This window comes from Dipodomys spectabilis, unplaced genomic scaffold (assembly GCF_019054845.1).
Source record: "Dipodomys spectabilis isolate Male_0828 unplaced genomic scaffold, ASM1905484v1 ptg000265l, whole genome shotgun sequence".
Taxonomy (NCBI): Eukaryota; Metazoa; Chordata; class Mammalia; order Rodentia; family Heteromyidae; genus Dipodomys; species Dipodomys spectabilis.
Window position 1 is genome coordinate 88,174 of NW_024870942.1, and position 17,529 is coordinate 105,702.

General features: G+C 38.7%; 2 gene segments (V, D, J or C); both read left to right on the top strand.

The window, feature by feature from the left end:
• The first annotated feature begins 6,659 nt into the window (after positions 1-6,659).
• LOC122125406 lies at positions 6,660-7,216 on the top strand. The segment is given in 2 exon segments: positions 6,660-6,750; positions 6,861-7,216. Coding segments are annotated over 2 exon segments (432 nt in total).
• Positions 7,217-12,913: 5,697 nt separating this feature from the next.
• LOC122125396 lies at positions 12,914-13,969 on the top strand. The segment is given in 2 exon segments: positions 12,914-12,990; positions 13,523-13,969. Coding segments are annotated over 2 exon segments (417 nt in total).
• The last annotated feature ends 3,560 nt before the right edge of the window (positions 13,970-17,529 follow it).

Below are 17,529 nucleotides of genomic sequence, written 5' to 3' on the forward strand. Positions count from 1 at the left end.
AAAAAAACCTTTATTTTGTCTAATTCTGGTCTCAGAATTCTATTTTCCTTAAAGAATGGAAACTTGCCTAAGTGTACTATCAGGACCTACTCTGAAATTAACTATATTTCATTAAAATATTACAAGTAATATTGCTTATGTGCTATGGATGCTGGTAGCAAAGTCATACTAAGGGATGCAAATCTAAAGCTCGATCAAGATTTTTTATTTAATATCATTCTTATTATTAAATAGTTGTGCAAATGGGTTACAATTCCTTACAAGTCAGATGAATGTAACATTCTAAGTATCAATGATTTTTTGTTGTTGGTGGTCATGGAGCTTGAACTCTGGGCCTGGGTGTTGTCCCTCAGCTCTGCAGCTCAAGGCTAGAGCTCTACCACTTGAGCCACAGTGCCCACTTCCAGCCTTTTCTGTGTAAGAGGTGCTGAGGAATCGAACTCAGGGCCTCATGCATGCGAGGCAAGCATTCTACCACAAGCCATCTTCCCAGCCCCATATCAATGATTCTTAAACTATAATGTAAATATCCTCTGGATTTTTTTAAATTTATTTTTTATTGTGAAAATACTGTACAGAGGGGTTACAGTTACATGGTCAAGATAATGAGTACATTTCTTTTGGGGGGGGGGTGGGTCCCGTTGTGGGACCTGAACTCTGGGCTTGGGTGCTGTCCCTCAGATCTTCAGCTCAAGGCTAGCGCTCTACCACTTGAGCCACAGCACCACTTCCGGCTTTTTTCTTTTTGCTTATGTGGTGCTGAGGAATCGAACCCAGGGCCTCAGGTATGCAAGGCAAGCACTCTACCACTGAGCCACCTTCCCAGCATTCAAGCATTGTAGCCTGCTCTTTTGTTTCCCCTTCCCAGCCTCCTCGCCCCCCGCACCCCCACCCAATCCTCCCCCCCCCAACCAAACGCATTTATAAGATTATTTCTTTGTTGCTTTGTATGTCCCTCCCCTACAGTATAACCCCTGCTTTCACTGTGGAGGGGAAAGGGAAAAACAATTCGTTTAAATAAGGATACAGGTGGACCCGTTGCAACAATGAGAAGTACAAGTTGTCATGTCGAAATCTATCAAGATTTTTTAAATCACTATTTATTATTTAATGACTATATTTCTGACTAGTCAAATATATTGAAATTATTGAAGTTCTTCATTTCTTCATCTATAAAACGAATGACTGAACACATGTATCCTTGTCTTTACTCTCTGAATTTCTAGAGACCTTCCACATTCCAAATCCTAGTGGAAACTTCCTTCTGTATCTGGAATAAAGGTTTCCATGTAGGTAATCATCTTTCATTGGCTTTTAGCTTCTTTAGATTTATTTTATTACACAATTTTAATGATTACATGCTGCTCAGATCCAAAGCTCAGCTGAGGCCATTTAAGAAGGGAAAAAAACTGCAATATCATCCTTATCTCCCCACTTACCCACAACTCTCTCATTCCCAGGTGTGTATTTGCATATGCATGTGTATTCATGTATATGTAGATATATGCATGCAATGGAGCATTACACAAAAATCAAAAAATGAAACTAAATTATTTTTAGGAAAATTGAAGAAACTGGAGATACTATATTAAGTATAACAAACCAGTCTCAGAAAGAAAAATTCTGTATTCTTTTCTAATTTGTGGAATCTATATTTAGAAAAAAAAAGACATATAAGAACATGTCTTAAATGGTAGAGGGCATGTCTAGCAAGGGAAGTCCCTGAGTTCAAACCCCAGTACTGTTCTCCAAAAACTATCCTGGAGACATTATTCAAGTTGCAGAAGACAAACAATACTCTGAGTTCGAGTTTCAGTGCTAACTTAATAAATAAATAACTATATAAGAGTATATATAAAATTTCTTTGATCTATTTCCACATTCAGTATCACTCTAAAATGTATAATTATACAATGAATATGAAACATCACCTTGATACTATCTTATTATTTGTTATCATAAAGGATATTTTATGTTCTCTAATTATAGTTTGAAGTTTCTCACCATTGTATTTAATATAATTTCACCAAGTTGATTTCTACATATTTACCTGGTTATATATGTCCAGTTGAATTTCTTTTATATACCTTTACTAATATTTCAAGAGCAAAAAAGCTTTGTACATTGCATTGATTATTATGTTAAGAATTTCCAACCTACAAATATAGAAAATTTGCAATGTATTTTTACTAGATTTGCTGTTAAACTTTATTTATATAACTAGCCTAAACTTAAATCTAAAGTAAAAATAGTGGCAAAATAAAAATGTTCAGTCTTGTCTAGCAAGAAGGATGATAAAGAGAATTCTTCAATATAAAGTTTTTCATTGGGATATTTATATTAATTAATGAAAAAGCATAGCCACTATATCAGCAGTAAAATAGTAGGATTTATTTAAACATCTATTGACTTAATTACCTTCTATTAAAACATCATTGAGGGACTAGTCTCACACTCCTTATACTATGAACAATTTGACTTAGAAGATTAATAAATTCTAGCATGAAGAACTAAATTTCTACACTCTATGATTTATGGTCTATAACCATCTTATTCATACATTATTATGCTCTTCAGGGAGACACTGTGGAGGACAAACTCAATTGTCTCTTTCTTTTGCCGCTGGCTTTCATGGTATCTCTTTAAAAAGCACTTGATGCTATCATATGAATTAATTTTCAGTGTTGCACAACTCACAGTCTTTACACACGGGGATTTCCTAATTCTATCTCTCTCAACAACTTTTTTTTGTCAGTCATGGGCCTGAACTTTGGGCCTGTCCCTCAGCTCTTCAGCTCAAAGTTAGCACTCTATCACTTGAGCCACAGCGCCACTTCTGGCTTTTTCTGCTTATGTGGAGCTGAGGAATCAAACTCAGGGCCTCATGCATGTGCGGCAAGTACTCTATCACTGAGCCACCTTCCCAGCCCTCTCAACAACTTTTTAAGCTCTGAAATTAGAATGTCTGTTTTTGGCTGGTAATTGATTCTGTATTTTAAAATTCTTTTATGTTTGCACTCAGAAGATATAGATGTGATAATAAGTATTAAAGTAAAGCACTTTTCTACAGATTTCAAAACTAATTCAAGTTGTGGTAAATGATGGATAACAAAACAGTTAACCCTACCAATTCTTTTAGGTTATTGTCTAAAAGTAAATATGAATTGTGTGTTCATAGTGCTGTGCAATAATACCTATCTAGAATTCTTTCATCTTGTAAACTGAAACACTCTGCTATACGTTATTCTTACACTCTGCACCTTTGGATCTACTATGCCTTCTCCTCATATATAAACACAAGGTTGCAGCCAATTATCCAGAATTTCCCTCTAGTGTAGTTCAATGTAGGTTCTGGCAATGTTATTTGAAGGATGGTGGATATGAAAAGGGATGTGTGAACCAAAACAGTATCTGGGCCTGAGAATCTCACTTAATTTGTCCAAGTAATTACTAACAGATTGTCTCTGGATTCATGAGCCCCTTTGTCTGAATCTGTGGAGATTGATTACCAGGAAAAAGTATTGGCTAGGACTCTATGTAAAAAGCATCCTTCATGATCAAAAGACATTGAAATACATCAGTCTGTGGCCTGGATCCCAAAATTGGTCACCTTGTCTAGAGCTGAACTGTAGAGGAAGAAGACATCAATCCCAGACCATTTTATAAGAAGTTAGTAATTTTATTTATGGTGTTCTTCTGCATAGGATTCACACCTTTTCTATGAATTACTATGAAATTTGGAAGTTCTGATTTGAGTACTGATTATAAAGAGTAGATTTTCTCTCTGAAACATCTTTGCAAAAACGTGGCATTCCAGCTGAGCACAGGAGATTCATATCTCTAAATCCAAGCTATTCAGGAGGCTGAGTTCTGAGGATCAAGGTTCCAGGCCAGCCAGGAAAAGACCCTGAGACTCTTATCTCCAATTTAGCACCAAAATGCCAGACATGAAACATTGATTTAAAAGGTAGATCTCTAGACTTGAGCACAAAAGCCCAGAGACAATGCCTAACCTCTAAGTTTAAGGCCAAGGACGGCCACACACATAAAGAATGGCATTCTTACAATTATTCCACCAAAGACCATCTATTCATATTTCAGCTTCATTTGACAAATATTAATTAGGTAACCAGTAGATGTCAGTCACTGTTCTAGGTTTTGGGGAACACTGCAACAGAACAAAAACAAAAACAAAAGCAAAAAAAGCAACAGAATCACTCCATACTGACTTCACTTTACTACTTCCTATGAGTTCAACAGCAAATACTTGTAGGCATATCAGTAGATTATGGGCTAGCTGACAATAAGTGTATGAAAATATAATGTCCTTTTAAAATGTTAAAATATGCCAAGTAATTTATGTTTTCTTGGTTATACAGACTGCCAGGAATGCTCTACACAAAAGTGTTTTCATTTCAAGTACAATCCTAAGAGAAAAATAAAAGAAAAAGAAAAGTGAAAAGGATAAATGAAAAATATTTTCATATTTACAAAGTAGGGTTGAAGACTGATATATACCTTCTAAAGGAGGTAAATGTTGTGGTGTAGAAATTAAAGATATGGGGGGGGGGAGATGGGAAGGGATGGTAAGAGGAAACGAAGAGATAAGAGGAAACAAAGCTTGATAAGATTAGCTTGCCCATGTAATTATAACCCCTCTGTACCGTATTTTCACAATTAAATAAAGGTATGTAGGCCATGTAGAAATTAGAAGCCTCTGCTTATCGATAATGGATCATTTTTTAACTTTTGTTTTTGTTTATAAAGCCAAACTGTAACTCCACTTCTGCTACTAACTAAAAGTGTGACTCGCATCTTTTCTTCTATTCCCCAAGCTTCCTGTCAACAGTCCCTAAGCAGAAGGCCCCAGCAAAAAACTTCTGGAGAGTCCATTGCCAAAATAGACAAAGAGCCCAACTGTGCAAGCTCAAGTCTTTCCCCCTTCCCCTTCTGGTGTGGACTGGCATTCAGAGCCGTGCTCCAGCATCCCGACCTTGAACATGGTCCTGACCTGTCAGTGTATTGTTCTTTCGCTCAAATAAAATTAAATAAAAATTAAAAACCACAGCGGTTTTGGGGTCCTAATGTCTATTAATTCCTGGGCACCCTTACAGTCAAGAGAATTTTGAAATGTACTAGTCATTGCAAACAAGGGAAACCATGGGACCTATGTTTCTTTGGGCCTGGCTTACTTCACTTAATATAATTTTTCCAAGTCTTTCCACTTCCTAACAAATGGGGTGATGTCATTCTTTCTGACAGAGGCATAGAATTACATTGTGTATATACACCACATTTTCTTGATCCATTCATCTACTGAGGGGCTTCTGGGTTGGTTCCATATCTTAGCTATGATGAATAATGATGCCACAAACATAGTTGTGCTGGTAGCTTTAGTATAGCCTTGTTTGTGGTCTTTTGGGTAAATGCCCAAAAGTGGCATTGCTGTGTCATAGGGGAGCTCTATGTAGGGTCTTTTGAGGAACGTCCATACTGTTATCCAAAGTGGTTGAACAAGTTGACACTCCCACCAACAATTCAGTAGGGTTCTCTTTTGTCCACATCCCCTCCAGCATCTGTTCTTGCTAGATTTCTTGATTATAGCCATTCTAACTGGGTTGAGGTGGAATCGCCACATTGTCTTGATCTGCACTTCTTTTATAGCTAGAGAAGTTGATCTATTCTTATTTCCTCTTCAGAGAAGTCTCTCTTTAAGTCATTAGCCCACTTATTTATTGGGCAGTTGTTTCTTTGAGAATTAGTTATTGGGGGATTTAGTTTTTTGAGTTCTAAGTATATTTTAGATATGAGACCCTTGTCCATTGTATGACTAGTGAAGGTGGGCTTTCTATTGATCTTGCTAGCTATGTCCTTTGCCATGCAGACGCTCTGCAGTTTCATGCAATCCTCTTTGTCCAACCTTTCTTTGATTTGTTGTTTCTGGGTCTCTATTAAGAAAATCTCCCCTGTGCCAAGGAGCCCTAGAATTTCTCCTATTCCTTCCTGTAATGATTTTATTTCAAGGTCTTTGATCCATTTGGAGTTGATTCTGGTGCTAGTACATCTCTAGGACAAGCAAAGAAGGTCAAAGGCTTTGTACATGTGACCATATGAGATGATGTTAAGTGAAATGTACCCCAAGACAGGGACAGGAGTAGTTTTTTCTTCGTTGCTATTGTTTTAAATGTATTTATAATGTACTATGTGATTCTTTTGTTTTGTATGTTCTTCCCCCATGGAATAACCCCTGTTTTTACTGTATTTGGGGAGGGGAAGGGATATAGCGGAATGCTTAAATGGGGGTTCAGGTCGACCCATTGTGACAATGAGATGCACAGGACACTATGCTGAAAATGAACTTTACAATGTCGAGGGTGGGGCCTGGAGGAGTTGGAGAGATAGGGAGGGAAGGGATTGTTGGGGAAAAAGAAAGGAGGTAACAATACTCGATAGGAAATGTACTCATAACCCTACTCATGTAACTGTAACCCATCTATACAGTATTTTTACAATAAAAAATATATTTTAAAAAGAGAATTTTGAAAGGCATTCAGTTAAGCATTCAGCACAATTCAGTCCCTGTTCACCAGGGGGAGCAACTTCATAGCACCACTCATATCCTGACTGCATTGAAGGTTAAGTTTAATCAGTTCTCTTTCATTTGAACATAGTATATGGGAAGATTATTTATGCAATACTCTAAGATGTGTGCTTCTCCAAGCTTAGTAACTGTGATACTCTTACTACTTGGTAAGTAACATGCCAATTTTTTATTCTTTCTATTGCAAGCAAAAATTTTAACCTTAAGCTTACTTAAGGTCTCTATTCACAAAGTGACACACATCTCTTTTCCCTCCCAGGAAGGACTCATGGAAATTCAGTGACCCAGACACAAGGGCAAGTGATGGTGCTGGAAGGTGCTTCCCTAAGGATAAACTGCACTTACACAACCACAGAATATCCTTCTCTCTTCTGGTATGTTCAATATCCCGGAGAAGGTCCACAACTCCTCCTGAAAGCCATGACAGCCAATGACAAAGGCAGCCACAAAGGATTTACAGCCAGTTATGACAGAGAAGCCACCTCTTTCCATTTGGAGAAAACTGCTGTCCTGGAGTCAGACATGGCTGTGTACTACTGTGCTCTAAGTGACACAGTGACAGAAACCACAGGGGAAGCTGAACACAAACTGAGCATGACAGGTCCTAACAGCTGAGCGGCTGTGTCAGAGATTCCTATAGCTTCAGCACATTTATCTGCTGATGAAAAATCATACAAATATCAGAGAAAAGAAACAAGAAATGGACATCCCCATGCCTCGCTGTGCAGTAGTGAAACTGAGAGCAGCATCTGGCTATTGAGTCTGATGGACAGAAAGATGGAAAAGCTTTTAGGAGTTTCATTCAAGCTTTTCTTGTAATAACTGCTTGGGAAAGGGTGTCTTTCAGAGGTCTATAAAGAGGACAGATTATTGTAATCTCCTATGTAGGTCTGGAATTTCCACAGGGAGCTGAGAGTTGTTGTGCTCATTTGTGGTCACCATTTTTAGAAGAACGTATAAAAAGTAGTTTTAATACATCTCCTCTGTGTGGTTTCCATTTAGACAGGGTGTGTAACTGTCTGTGTGTAGCAGAGACTTTCATTTATGAGGACCCAGAACAAAACACCTGCCATTCTCAACTACAATTACCAAGTTCTTAATTGCTTTGGTTCTAGCAATGTCCTGAGGAAGGATATCTCTCTTTAGTGTTAATTCCATCTGCTCAGAAGATAAAAAGTTATTGATAAACCTAGAAATAATACAGTCCATAGTGTTCTGAACATTCCAGCCTCTCATCCTGTTGATGTACCTTCCTTCTGCACTTTGAAGGTCAACATTTCCAAAACATCTGAAGGCTGAACCATATCACTCTACCTGAGCCACATTGCAGATCCAGGCCTGGCCTTAAGGTAAACAGTGAAAGTTTCTGCATTTATTTTTTTCTGGAAATTATCATCAGCTTTTATTTCATGTCTTTTTATTTTAAAATTAGTGTACAGAGGGGTTACAATTAAATGATTTAAAATAATTTAAGGTGGGATTTTTCCTTTTATAACCAGTGTCTCCAAAGAGTGTGTTTATAACATATCAACTACTTTATGTGATGAATCTGAACTTACCTTGAATTAAATTCCTTTTTCTACTATTTCATTCTTTGAAATGATAGGCTACTGATTTCTCTGAATTTTGCCTTTTTCACAGCCCAGCCAGACCTTGTGGAAGCAAGTAACATGAAAGCATCAATTAGTTCAGAACCACAAACACTCCATCTCCAGCTAAAGTCCCATCAGAAGTTAAGCCTAGTGAGACAGAAAACATTTAAACTGTAACTAGTCTCCTCAGTAAGACAGGAAACATTTAAACTGTAACTAATCTCCTCTACCCAAACAATATGTAATTGTTATAGTAGTTGTAAAACACCAAGAAAACAGAAAAGTAAGTAAATCCTGGTATGAAAACTAAATGGTACTTTGTGTATGTGTTTATGTTTGTGTGGCGTGGAACAGCCATGGGGTAAAACTCAATGCCTGGCACTTTCCCTGAGTTTTTTGTTGTTTGTTTGTTTCCCACAGGGCTAGAACTCTACTACTTAAGCCACAGCTCCACTTCTGACATTTTTTTGCCAGTCTTAAGGTGTGAACTCAGGCCTTGACACTGTCAGTGGGCCTCTTTGTGCTCAAGGCTAGCACTCTACCACTTGAGCCACAGAGCCACTTCTGGCTTTTTTGAATAGCTTATTGGAAATAAAAGTCTCATAGTGACTTTTCTGCCCAGGCTGGCTTCAAACTGCGATCATCAGATCTCAAACTCCTTAGTAGCTAGGATTACAGGCCACATGCACCTAGCTTCCACTTCTGACATTTTGTTTGGTGGCTAATTGGAGATAAGTTTGTCACCAACCTTTCTACTTAAGGTAGCCTTGAACTCCAATTTTCAGATCTCAGTCTCCTGAGAAGCTAGGATACTAGTTGTATGCTAATGGTGCTGCCAGGCACCATTAACAGTATTTTAACTGTACATCTTGATAGTCTATAAATGGCCATACACAATCCCACTATAGATTTCTGCTACTGATAGAAATAGAAGGGGCTTGTAATTAAAGCACAGAGCTTGGGTGCTTTGATTGTGAAAAGTTTGTTGAAAGAGTAATGCAAATGATATAACCCAGAACTCTATTAAGTCAGTAAGATCGCCATGAAGGGGAAATTACTCAAAAGAATTTCACATGAGTGATTCAGCAACATATTTTAAACATTCAAGAGAAAGAATCCTCAAACCTGGTGATAGGTAAGTTGACATTATCCAGCTTAAAGAGGAAAGAAATAGAAGTAGAGACTGAGATATTTGAGACATTATCAAATATGGAGACATAGGGATAATAGTAATCCTAGAAGGGGAAGGGAGAGGGTAGAGTAAAGAATGAATAAATGAATCAATGACCAAAACTTCCCCAATTCAGTGGAAGACTGAATGTATATATCCTTGAAGCTCAAAATGTGCCATAAGGATAATGACTAAGAAGTCTATATTACACACTGTAATCCTTCAGTTGAAGACAAGAAGAAGCTGAAAATGATGAAAAATATGACAGAGAAGTGACATGCTATGGACTTTCAATTTTTATCAGACATCATGGATGTCATAACACATTGGAATGACATATGCAAAAGGCTGAAAGTAGCAAACAAAACAAACAAAAACAAAACATTTCAACCAGTGCCTCTATATCTTATAAAATGTCAAAAAGAAAAAGAAAACTGGAGTATCTAAAGATATTCAAGGCATATAGAGTTCATCATGTATAAACCTTACCTCTAGGGAGCTCTAGAGCTGAGCTGTGAGACCAGGAAAGGTTTTAGAGGTTGGAAGGCTACCTCCTCAGTACTCAGAAGGTTGACAACTGGGCCTTGCAAAGGTCAAAACAGGCAAGGCAAGAAAAATGTGTAAGTTAAAACTAACTGGACCCGATGTTGTATAAGTCACAGTAGACTGGCCCCTATAATGCTTGAAGCAATGGGAATATGATGAATGTGTTATGGTCACTGCTTCTCACTGCTCCCTAGCTATAGGGAGTTATTACTTTGTACACAAATTAGGTCTTATGTCAAAGACTGTAACCACAAGATAGATTGAACCTTGTTTTCTGCACATACCTATAGTAACCTTCTCTGTGCTGAACTAAATAAATAAATTCACTTATGGGAGCTTGGGGTTCAAAGGCCAGTGAGAGATGGACTCTATGATACCTGGATTTTCTATCCTCTGCTCCCTTTCTCATTGGGCTGTCTATCCCATTGTGTTATCACTGGTTGCCATTAGCAACACTGATCTACAGGAAATGCTGTAGGAAGTGATCTGGACTGAAATGAAACAGCACTGGGCACCAGTTTGGAACTATAGCAAACAAAGAACAATGGGTCATGATCATATAGATGATTAGAAATCTGGTATCTTATTTTGTTTTATTCATTTTTTCCTATATAATTTAAAAGACAAATGTGTACAACACAGAGATGAACAGAATAGGAAAAGCTCTATATTATGGATTTCTACCTATATAAAGGTTTCCTTCATTCATATTTTTAAAATACAGTATATATAATACAATGGCCCAAATAACTACCATTGGTTTTGGTATTTAACTTAAGATAATTGTAATTGTCTTGAATTGGAAACTGGCATTTTTGTATTTTGATGTTCACAAGTTGTGTCTGAAAATGATCGGCACAAAGAAAGATGACTGTATATTTCTTTGGTGATTAATGGCTATAACTCCACCGAAGGCACTGGGAAGAATTCTGTCTCCTTTCACATCATCAGGCATGTGAGTTCTGAAGGACAGTTTTGATGGCAAATAAGTTGCATCATATTGCCAGTGCTGATGTGGCTCTTTGGTCTACTTTCACATTAATGTATTCATACTATTTTTCCTGCTTCCTAGTAAAAATGTTGCTTTGGGGCTATATCCCATATTTAAAGTTCTATGTTTCATTTTCACTCTTGTCTAGTATGTTATGGCTGTGTTCACATGCTGCTGGAACTCCTCCTTTAGACTGTACGTTTACCGAGACAAGCTATTTTACTTTTTCCTTTTTTGGTCAAGTACAGTGAACTCTTGAAGGAATGAATTTTGCTATGAACAGCTTTTCTCTCTGTTTCCGGTGCATTTCTTGGGGAGAAAGGGAAGGGTCTGACTAAACAATCTTTTCTGGGTACTGATTTTGTGTTTCTTGAGTAGGCAGGGCCTTCTGCCTTGTTAGTCAGTGTTCCTCTCATTCTGCAAGGCCATGGAGTAGGTCATGGAACAAACTAGGGACAACAGTTCCTATGTTTGTTTTACTGTAGTTGAACATTGTAGGCATACAGAACATGGATTCACCATAGCTCTTAGAGATCAACTCTTAGAAATCACAATTATATTCTAATGAATAAATAAGATAATTTGAACAGATTCACGTGATACAGCTGTATTTAATGTCTAAGTATGGAATCCAGCTCTAGTCCTACTGCATCAACCTAAATCAGTCCTCTTTCCAAAAAATGTGTAATTGATGGAAAAGGAAAGAACAATTCTGAGCAGTTAAGTCCTCACCTTATTTGTTAAAATGTTTCCAAGTCAAAACTACATTGAGATTCAATCACACTCTAGTTAGAATGGATATGAAAATATGCGACAGATGCTTGTAAGGATTTAGAGGCAAAGGAACCCTTATATGCTGTTGGTAAAAATTTAAATTAATCCAGCTTTCTTTGTAAGTCAGTGTTGACATCCCTCTGAACATTAAAAGGAGATATATCATATGGTTGAACTATGTTTTTCTAGGTTTATGGCCAGCCAAATGAAAGTAAGCAGATAAAAATGTATCTGAACACTCATTCATTATTACACAACTCATAATGACCAAGTTGTGCAATCAGCCTTAGTGTTTTGCAGTGGACAAATAATATAAGGAAAATATAGCATTTGCATAACATTCAAGCATAAAGAAGAATGAAATGAAGCCATTTGAAGAAGAAAGTGTAGAACTAGAATTCAGTGTGTTTAATAAAATAATCCAAGTTCAGAAAGACATGTGTCACCAGTTTTCTCTCATTTATGCATTCTAGAGAGAAAAAAAAAACATGGAAGTCGAAGGGAGCTAGTAGGAAGAAAAGGGGTTGGGAAGGAGGATGGTTAAGGATTAAAGCAATAATGATACCAAAATACATGTATTAAAATATCACAAACCATTATTTTATAAAGTTAATTTAAACTTTGTAAAATAAAATTTAAAATAAATGCTGCTCCAACTGTGAGAAGCAATTATGTTAGCTAAGCCAAATTTTAAGACATTCTGTTTTAAAATGATATTTTAAATTCCAGGAATTAAAAAATGAAAGCAGGAGCATGTGTTGGGGTGCCTTGGCAGAAGAGATCTGCAATGTGAAATGGTCCCTGATCTCATAAACCTCACCCAGATTTCTATAGTAGAAGAGTTATGAGTGATTTTCAGTGCAGGAAAGTGGTATTTGGAAGTCACTCCTCCAACTCAGAAAAAAGCTGACATCTGATAGGAAATACATGCACAGAAAAATGACAAACAGATTGATTTGGAGAAAAGTCTCTATTTTAATTTAATTATATGTCTGATTTTTAATTTAAAAGTCCACCGGAGAAAATTTTGCCCTTTGAATATAAGTGAGAAGCCACAAGATGGCAGTGTCTTCTCAGGGACGTGGAGGATAGCTCACAAAAGCTTCTGAGTGTGAGTAAAGGGGAGGAGAAGGTTGTGTAAAGATCCTCTCTTCTGATTGGTAGATGGGATTCTTGAGAGCCCAATAACTGGAAATACCTGAATGAGTCTCATTTTTCTTTTAGGCTTTGTTATCTGAGTCATCCATGAATCAGGGGGAAAAAATAATGAGATCCTTTAGCATCTTTTCAGTGACCTGGTGGCTTCACATGAGCTGTGAGTTAGTCTTTTTTTTTTTTTTTTCTTATTTTCCTTTCCTTTCCTTTCTTTCCTTTCCTTTCCTTTCCTTTCCTTTTCTTTCTTTCTTTCTTTATTCCTCCCCTGTTCTTTCTTTTCCAGTCCTGAGGTTTGAACTGAGCCTGAGTGTTATCCCTGACCTCCTTTTGCTCAATGCTAGCACTCTACCATTTGAGCCACACCTCCACTTCTTGCTCTTTTGTGATTAATTATAGATAAGCATCTAAAAACTTTCCTGCCTGGGCTGGCTTAGAACTATGATACTCAGATCTCAGTTTCCTGAGTAGCTAGGATTACAGGCATGAGCCACAGGTACCTGGCATGAGTTAGTATCTCTATGGGAACATAAAGTTCAGTTTTGGGAGTTGTTGTCTGTCACGGGTCTATGAGGAAAAACATGAAGGCACTCATCACTCGATAAGAGTGGAGGCCCATAGAAAGATAAATTACAATCTGCAAATGGAGCTTACACTACCCAACCACTATGTGTGACCTTCGTCTTTCTGCACAGGGGTGAGCTGTCAACAGAAAGAGGTGGAGCAGCATCATGAGTCCCTCAGTGTTCCAGAAGGAGCTACCGCTTCTCTCAACTGCACTTACAGAGACAGTGCTTCTCAGTACTTCTGGTGGTACAGACAGTATTCCGGGAAGGGCCCTGAACTGCTGGTGTCTGCATACTCTAATGGCGATAAACAGGAGGGAAGATTCACAGCACATCTCAATAGAGGCAGCCTTTATCTTTCTCTGCACATCAGAGACTCCCAGTCCAGTGACTCAGCCACCTACCTCTGTGCAGTGAGTGCACAGTGCTCTCCTGACACCTGCAGACTGAACCCAAATCTATGGGGGCCCCAGTAAGGCCTGAGCTGCAGCACAGACCCCAGAGCAGAGAAATTCTGCTACATTCTAGATGCTGTAGGAGTTAAGAGCAATAGCAGGGAGGGTTTGAGTAATTGAATATTTCCCTTAAGGCTTTGGTGAGAGGGGGATTGGATGGGGGTTTGGGGGGAGGATGGGAAGGACTGGGAAGGGGAAACAAAGGAGGAGGCTACAATGCTTGATAAGAAATGTACACATTATCTTGCCCATGTAATTGTAACCCCTCTGTACAGTATTTTCACAATAAAAATAAATAAAAATTAAAAAATACTCATAACAAAAAAATAAAAATATATTTCCCTTAAGGTAAATTAAAAACACAATATTGTTCTAGTCAAAATAATTTTCTATTTTCTCTTTTCATTCTCATTTATTTTTTATATGCCAGTCTTTGGGCTAGAAGTAGGCTATGCATACTGTTCCTAAGTGTTTTTGCTCAATGCTAACACTTCTCCACTTAAATTACAGCTCAACATATAGCTTTTAGTGATTGAGATAAGTGTTTCACAGACTTTCTTGCCCAGGTTGGCTTCTAATCTCCATCCTCAGATCTGAAGCATGATTATAAACATGAGCCACTGGTGCCCAAAAATTTAAATTTTTATGGTGCTATGAACAAAAATATGGATATATGTGTTGCCTACATCTTGCAAAGTTTAAAGAAACTATCTGTAAAACTATCACTATAAACAAGTTTATAAACTTAAACATTGTCCTTAATACTCTTCTTTTTTCCTTAGATAGATAGATGTGCAAAATGTCCACATTTGACTATTGAGGGCTGAATTGATTAAAATAATGTATCAAGGATACTCAAAACTACACCTTTGTTTATTTCCAGACCAACGTGTATGATAACATTTATGCAAACTGTTTTTTTTCTCTTTTTTATTGTGAAAATACTGTACAGAGGGGTTACAATTACATGGGCAAGGTAATGAGTACATTTCTTATCCACCATTGTTGCCTCCTCCTTTGTTTCCCCTTTACATCTTTTCCCATCTCCCCCCTACACCCTCACCTCCCCCCTTTCCACCCTTTGGCCAAAGTTGTCAATGGAATACAAGAATATGCAACATAGACTTGATTTTCAGAGAAGGGCAGTGACTGTTACAAGAGCAGGGAGCTATGGACCATGTCCCAGGTTTCCCTAGTCCCTGCTGCATTTAACCCATGGAATTTATTCCAGAATCCCCTGCATGCATTGCCACTAGAAGCCAATGTGGAATGCCAAATTCTTCATTCAGTCTCTCCCAGAAAGATAGAAAGACAGCTTTAAAGGGGGCTTTAATTAACTACTCTGGCAGCAAAGGTAATGGTACTGGTGTGTGTGCCATGGTTTAATGATGGAGGGTTGAGTGAAAATTCTAGGTAGTTTCCATTCAAGTCTGTTCTTGATAGAAAAGAAACCAAAGGTGTAAGTCTTGGCAGCTCTTTAAGGAGGTGGTAGCCTGGCTGGGCCCAGGGCCAGTCAACTGTGAACAGCCACAGCCCACCGGGGATGACTGCCTCAAAGTATGTCCCCTGTGGCCATCCCAGAAGGGCTTAGGCTGAGGATCCTGAGGTGCTGCAGGGTCCCTGGCCCTCTGGAACCATGCTGTTCTACAAGATGACCCCAAGAGTTCAAGTCTTTGCATCTGCCTAAATGCTCTCCACATGAGCTGTCCTACACAGTGGCTACTCCCCAAATGGCTCTACTTAGAGTCCCTGTTGACCTCGGGGAATCCAGGTGGAGGACACTGTGGTCCAGGCTAGCAATGAAAACACAAACCTGGAGCTGGAGCTCTTGTGGGATGCAATGGAATGGTGTCTAGCACCCTGAAGGCCTCTTCATGCCTTTGCCCTGGGCAGTAGGTGGCATCTGACATTCTGGGCCAGAGGCTCAGAGGCTCATCTCTTAGAGGTCAATGCAAGAGACCCTGCCTCCTGCTTAGGAGTTTGAAGAGAAGACCAGGAATGATGGTTAGATGGGGAGCACAGGATCATTTAGAAGGGTTTGTCTATGTTTTAAATTCCTTTGTCGCTCATTGGTGGAAACTAATTGGGCAGAATTCATGCTAATAACTTATTCTTATTTATTCAAATGAAGAGGTGGGAACTGGGAGGGACCTGCTTCCTGTCCATTACTACAATCTCCTAGAGCCAGGACATACTGATGCAGAAGGCAGCATAATTGTCTTTCTAATCTTGCAGGTTTCAAGACTGGAAAATGATGCATTCATTGGATGTGTTTGAGAAGAGAAAAATAAAGTTACATTGGGGAGGAAAGAAATGATACACCAAAATATTTGGTCATTCATTCAACTGTCCATCCATTGCTGTCTCCTAGTAAATGTCTCCAAAATATCGGTCACCTTACAGACTGAGCATGTCTTCTCACTTCAGTGTCTTTCATGACAAAGTAATTTCTCTCACCAGTCATATCCACTTACTGTTTTAGCATCATTAGTCATGTATTTTTGAGCAAAGTTTATGAGATAGTGGCTTCAATATTTGTGATATAGACCAGATATTCGAAAGAGTAAGTTTCTGAACTTAGGAGCACCAATCAGAGCTTGAGAACCAAAACACACAGGATTCTAATAAGGCATGGGAAGAACAGGGACAGAAGCACATATGTTGGAAGAAGAGGTGAGACTGATGCAAGAGATAACTGGGTTCTCTCATCCAGAGGTGGGATACCTGTTGGTGATTGAACAGTGACTAGGAGTTACACAGGCACAAGTCGGGGGGAGGGGGAAGGAGGATTTCTGAGCAGAAAGGTCATCTTTCAGAAGACCCATCTATTCGTGAATACATCAGGAAAAGTGTTATACCGTGTTATACTCACAGTCAACTGTAAGGTGCATCAAATTATCTTAACTTTTGATGTGACTGAACAGTAGATGCAAGCCTGTGGTGAATTCAGGTACCATATTGCCTAGTAGTCAAAGATGAAAGGAGAAAGAGCCATTGTTTAGGCCTCATACACCCCTTTGAAGTCTGCTAAAATGTTTGGTGTTTTCTGCTTTTAGCCATATCTTGACCATAGACATCTCTTTTCCTGATGCTCAAGGCACTGCAGACACATGGGAAGCCAGTCTGTATAGGCTGATGCCTGGTGTGCCTTGCTCACACTGAGACACCCTTCCCACTGGCCTTCATTTGGCCTGAAAGGTCATTGTTATGATGTACTTGGTCTGAAGATCTTGGCTATCAGAAGATTTGAATTCTAGACAGCCCTTCTGCTGTGAAGCCCATATATTTTTCTTATATTGTGATTGTTTCCGTGGTTCTCCTGCAGCATTTAAAGCAAGGAAAGAACTCAGATATAAGGGGAGGGGCTCACGGGCTGCAATTCACTGGCCTCAGATGGTTAATATCCTGCTCTGTTTCTCCCTAGTCTGGCTCCCACACAGAGGAAGGAGACCTCTTACTGAAGCCCTAGGGTTCAGCTCATCTAGAGAACCTCCCTTTACTTTCTGAAGTTCTGGGCTGTTCATTCCTTATCTGGGCTTGCATATGTTGAAATGGGTTTTGGAGGCTGGGAGCAGTTCTACTTTCTGAAGTTCTAAAGAGAAAGGAAGACAATCGCCAAATACAAGTCTATGGCGTTTATAATCTCCAGAGGCCCTGAGACAAACACTTGGTGTAAATTCA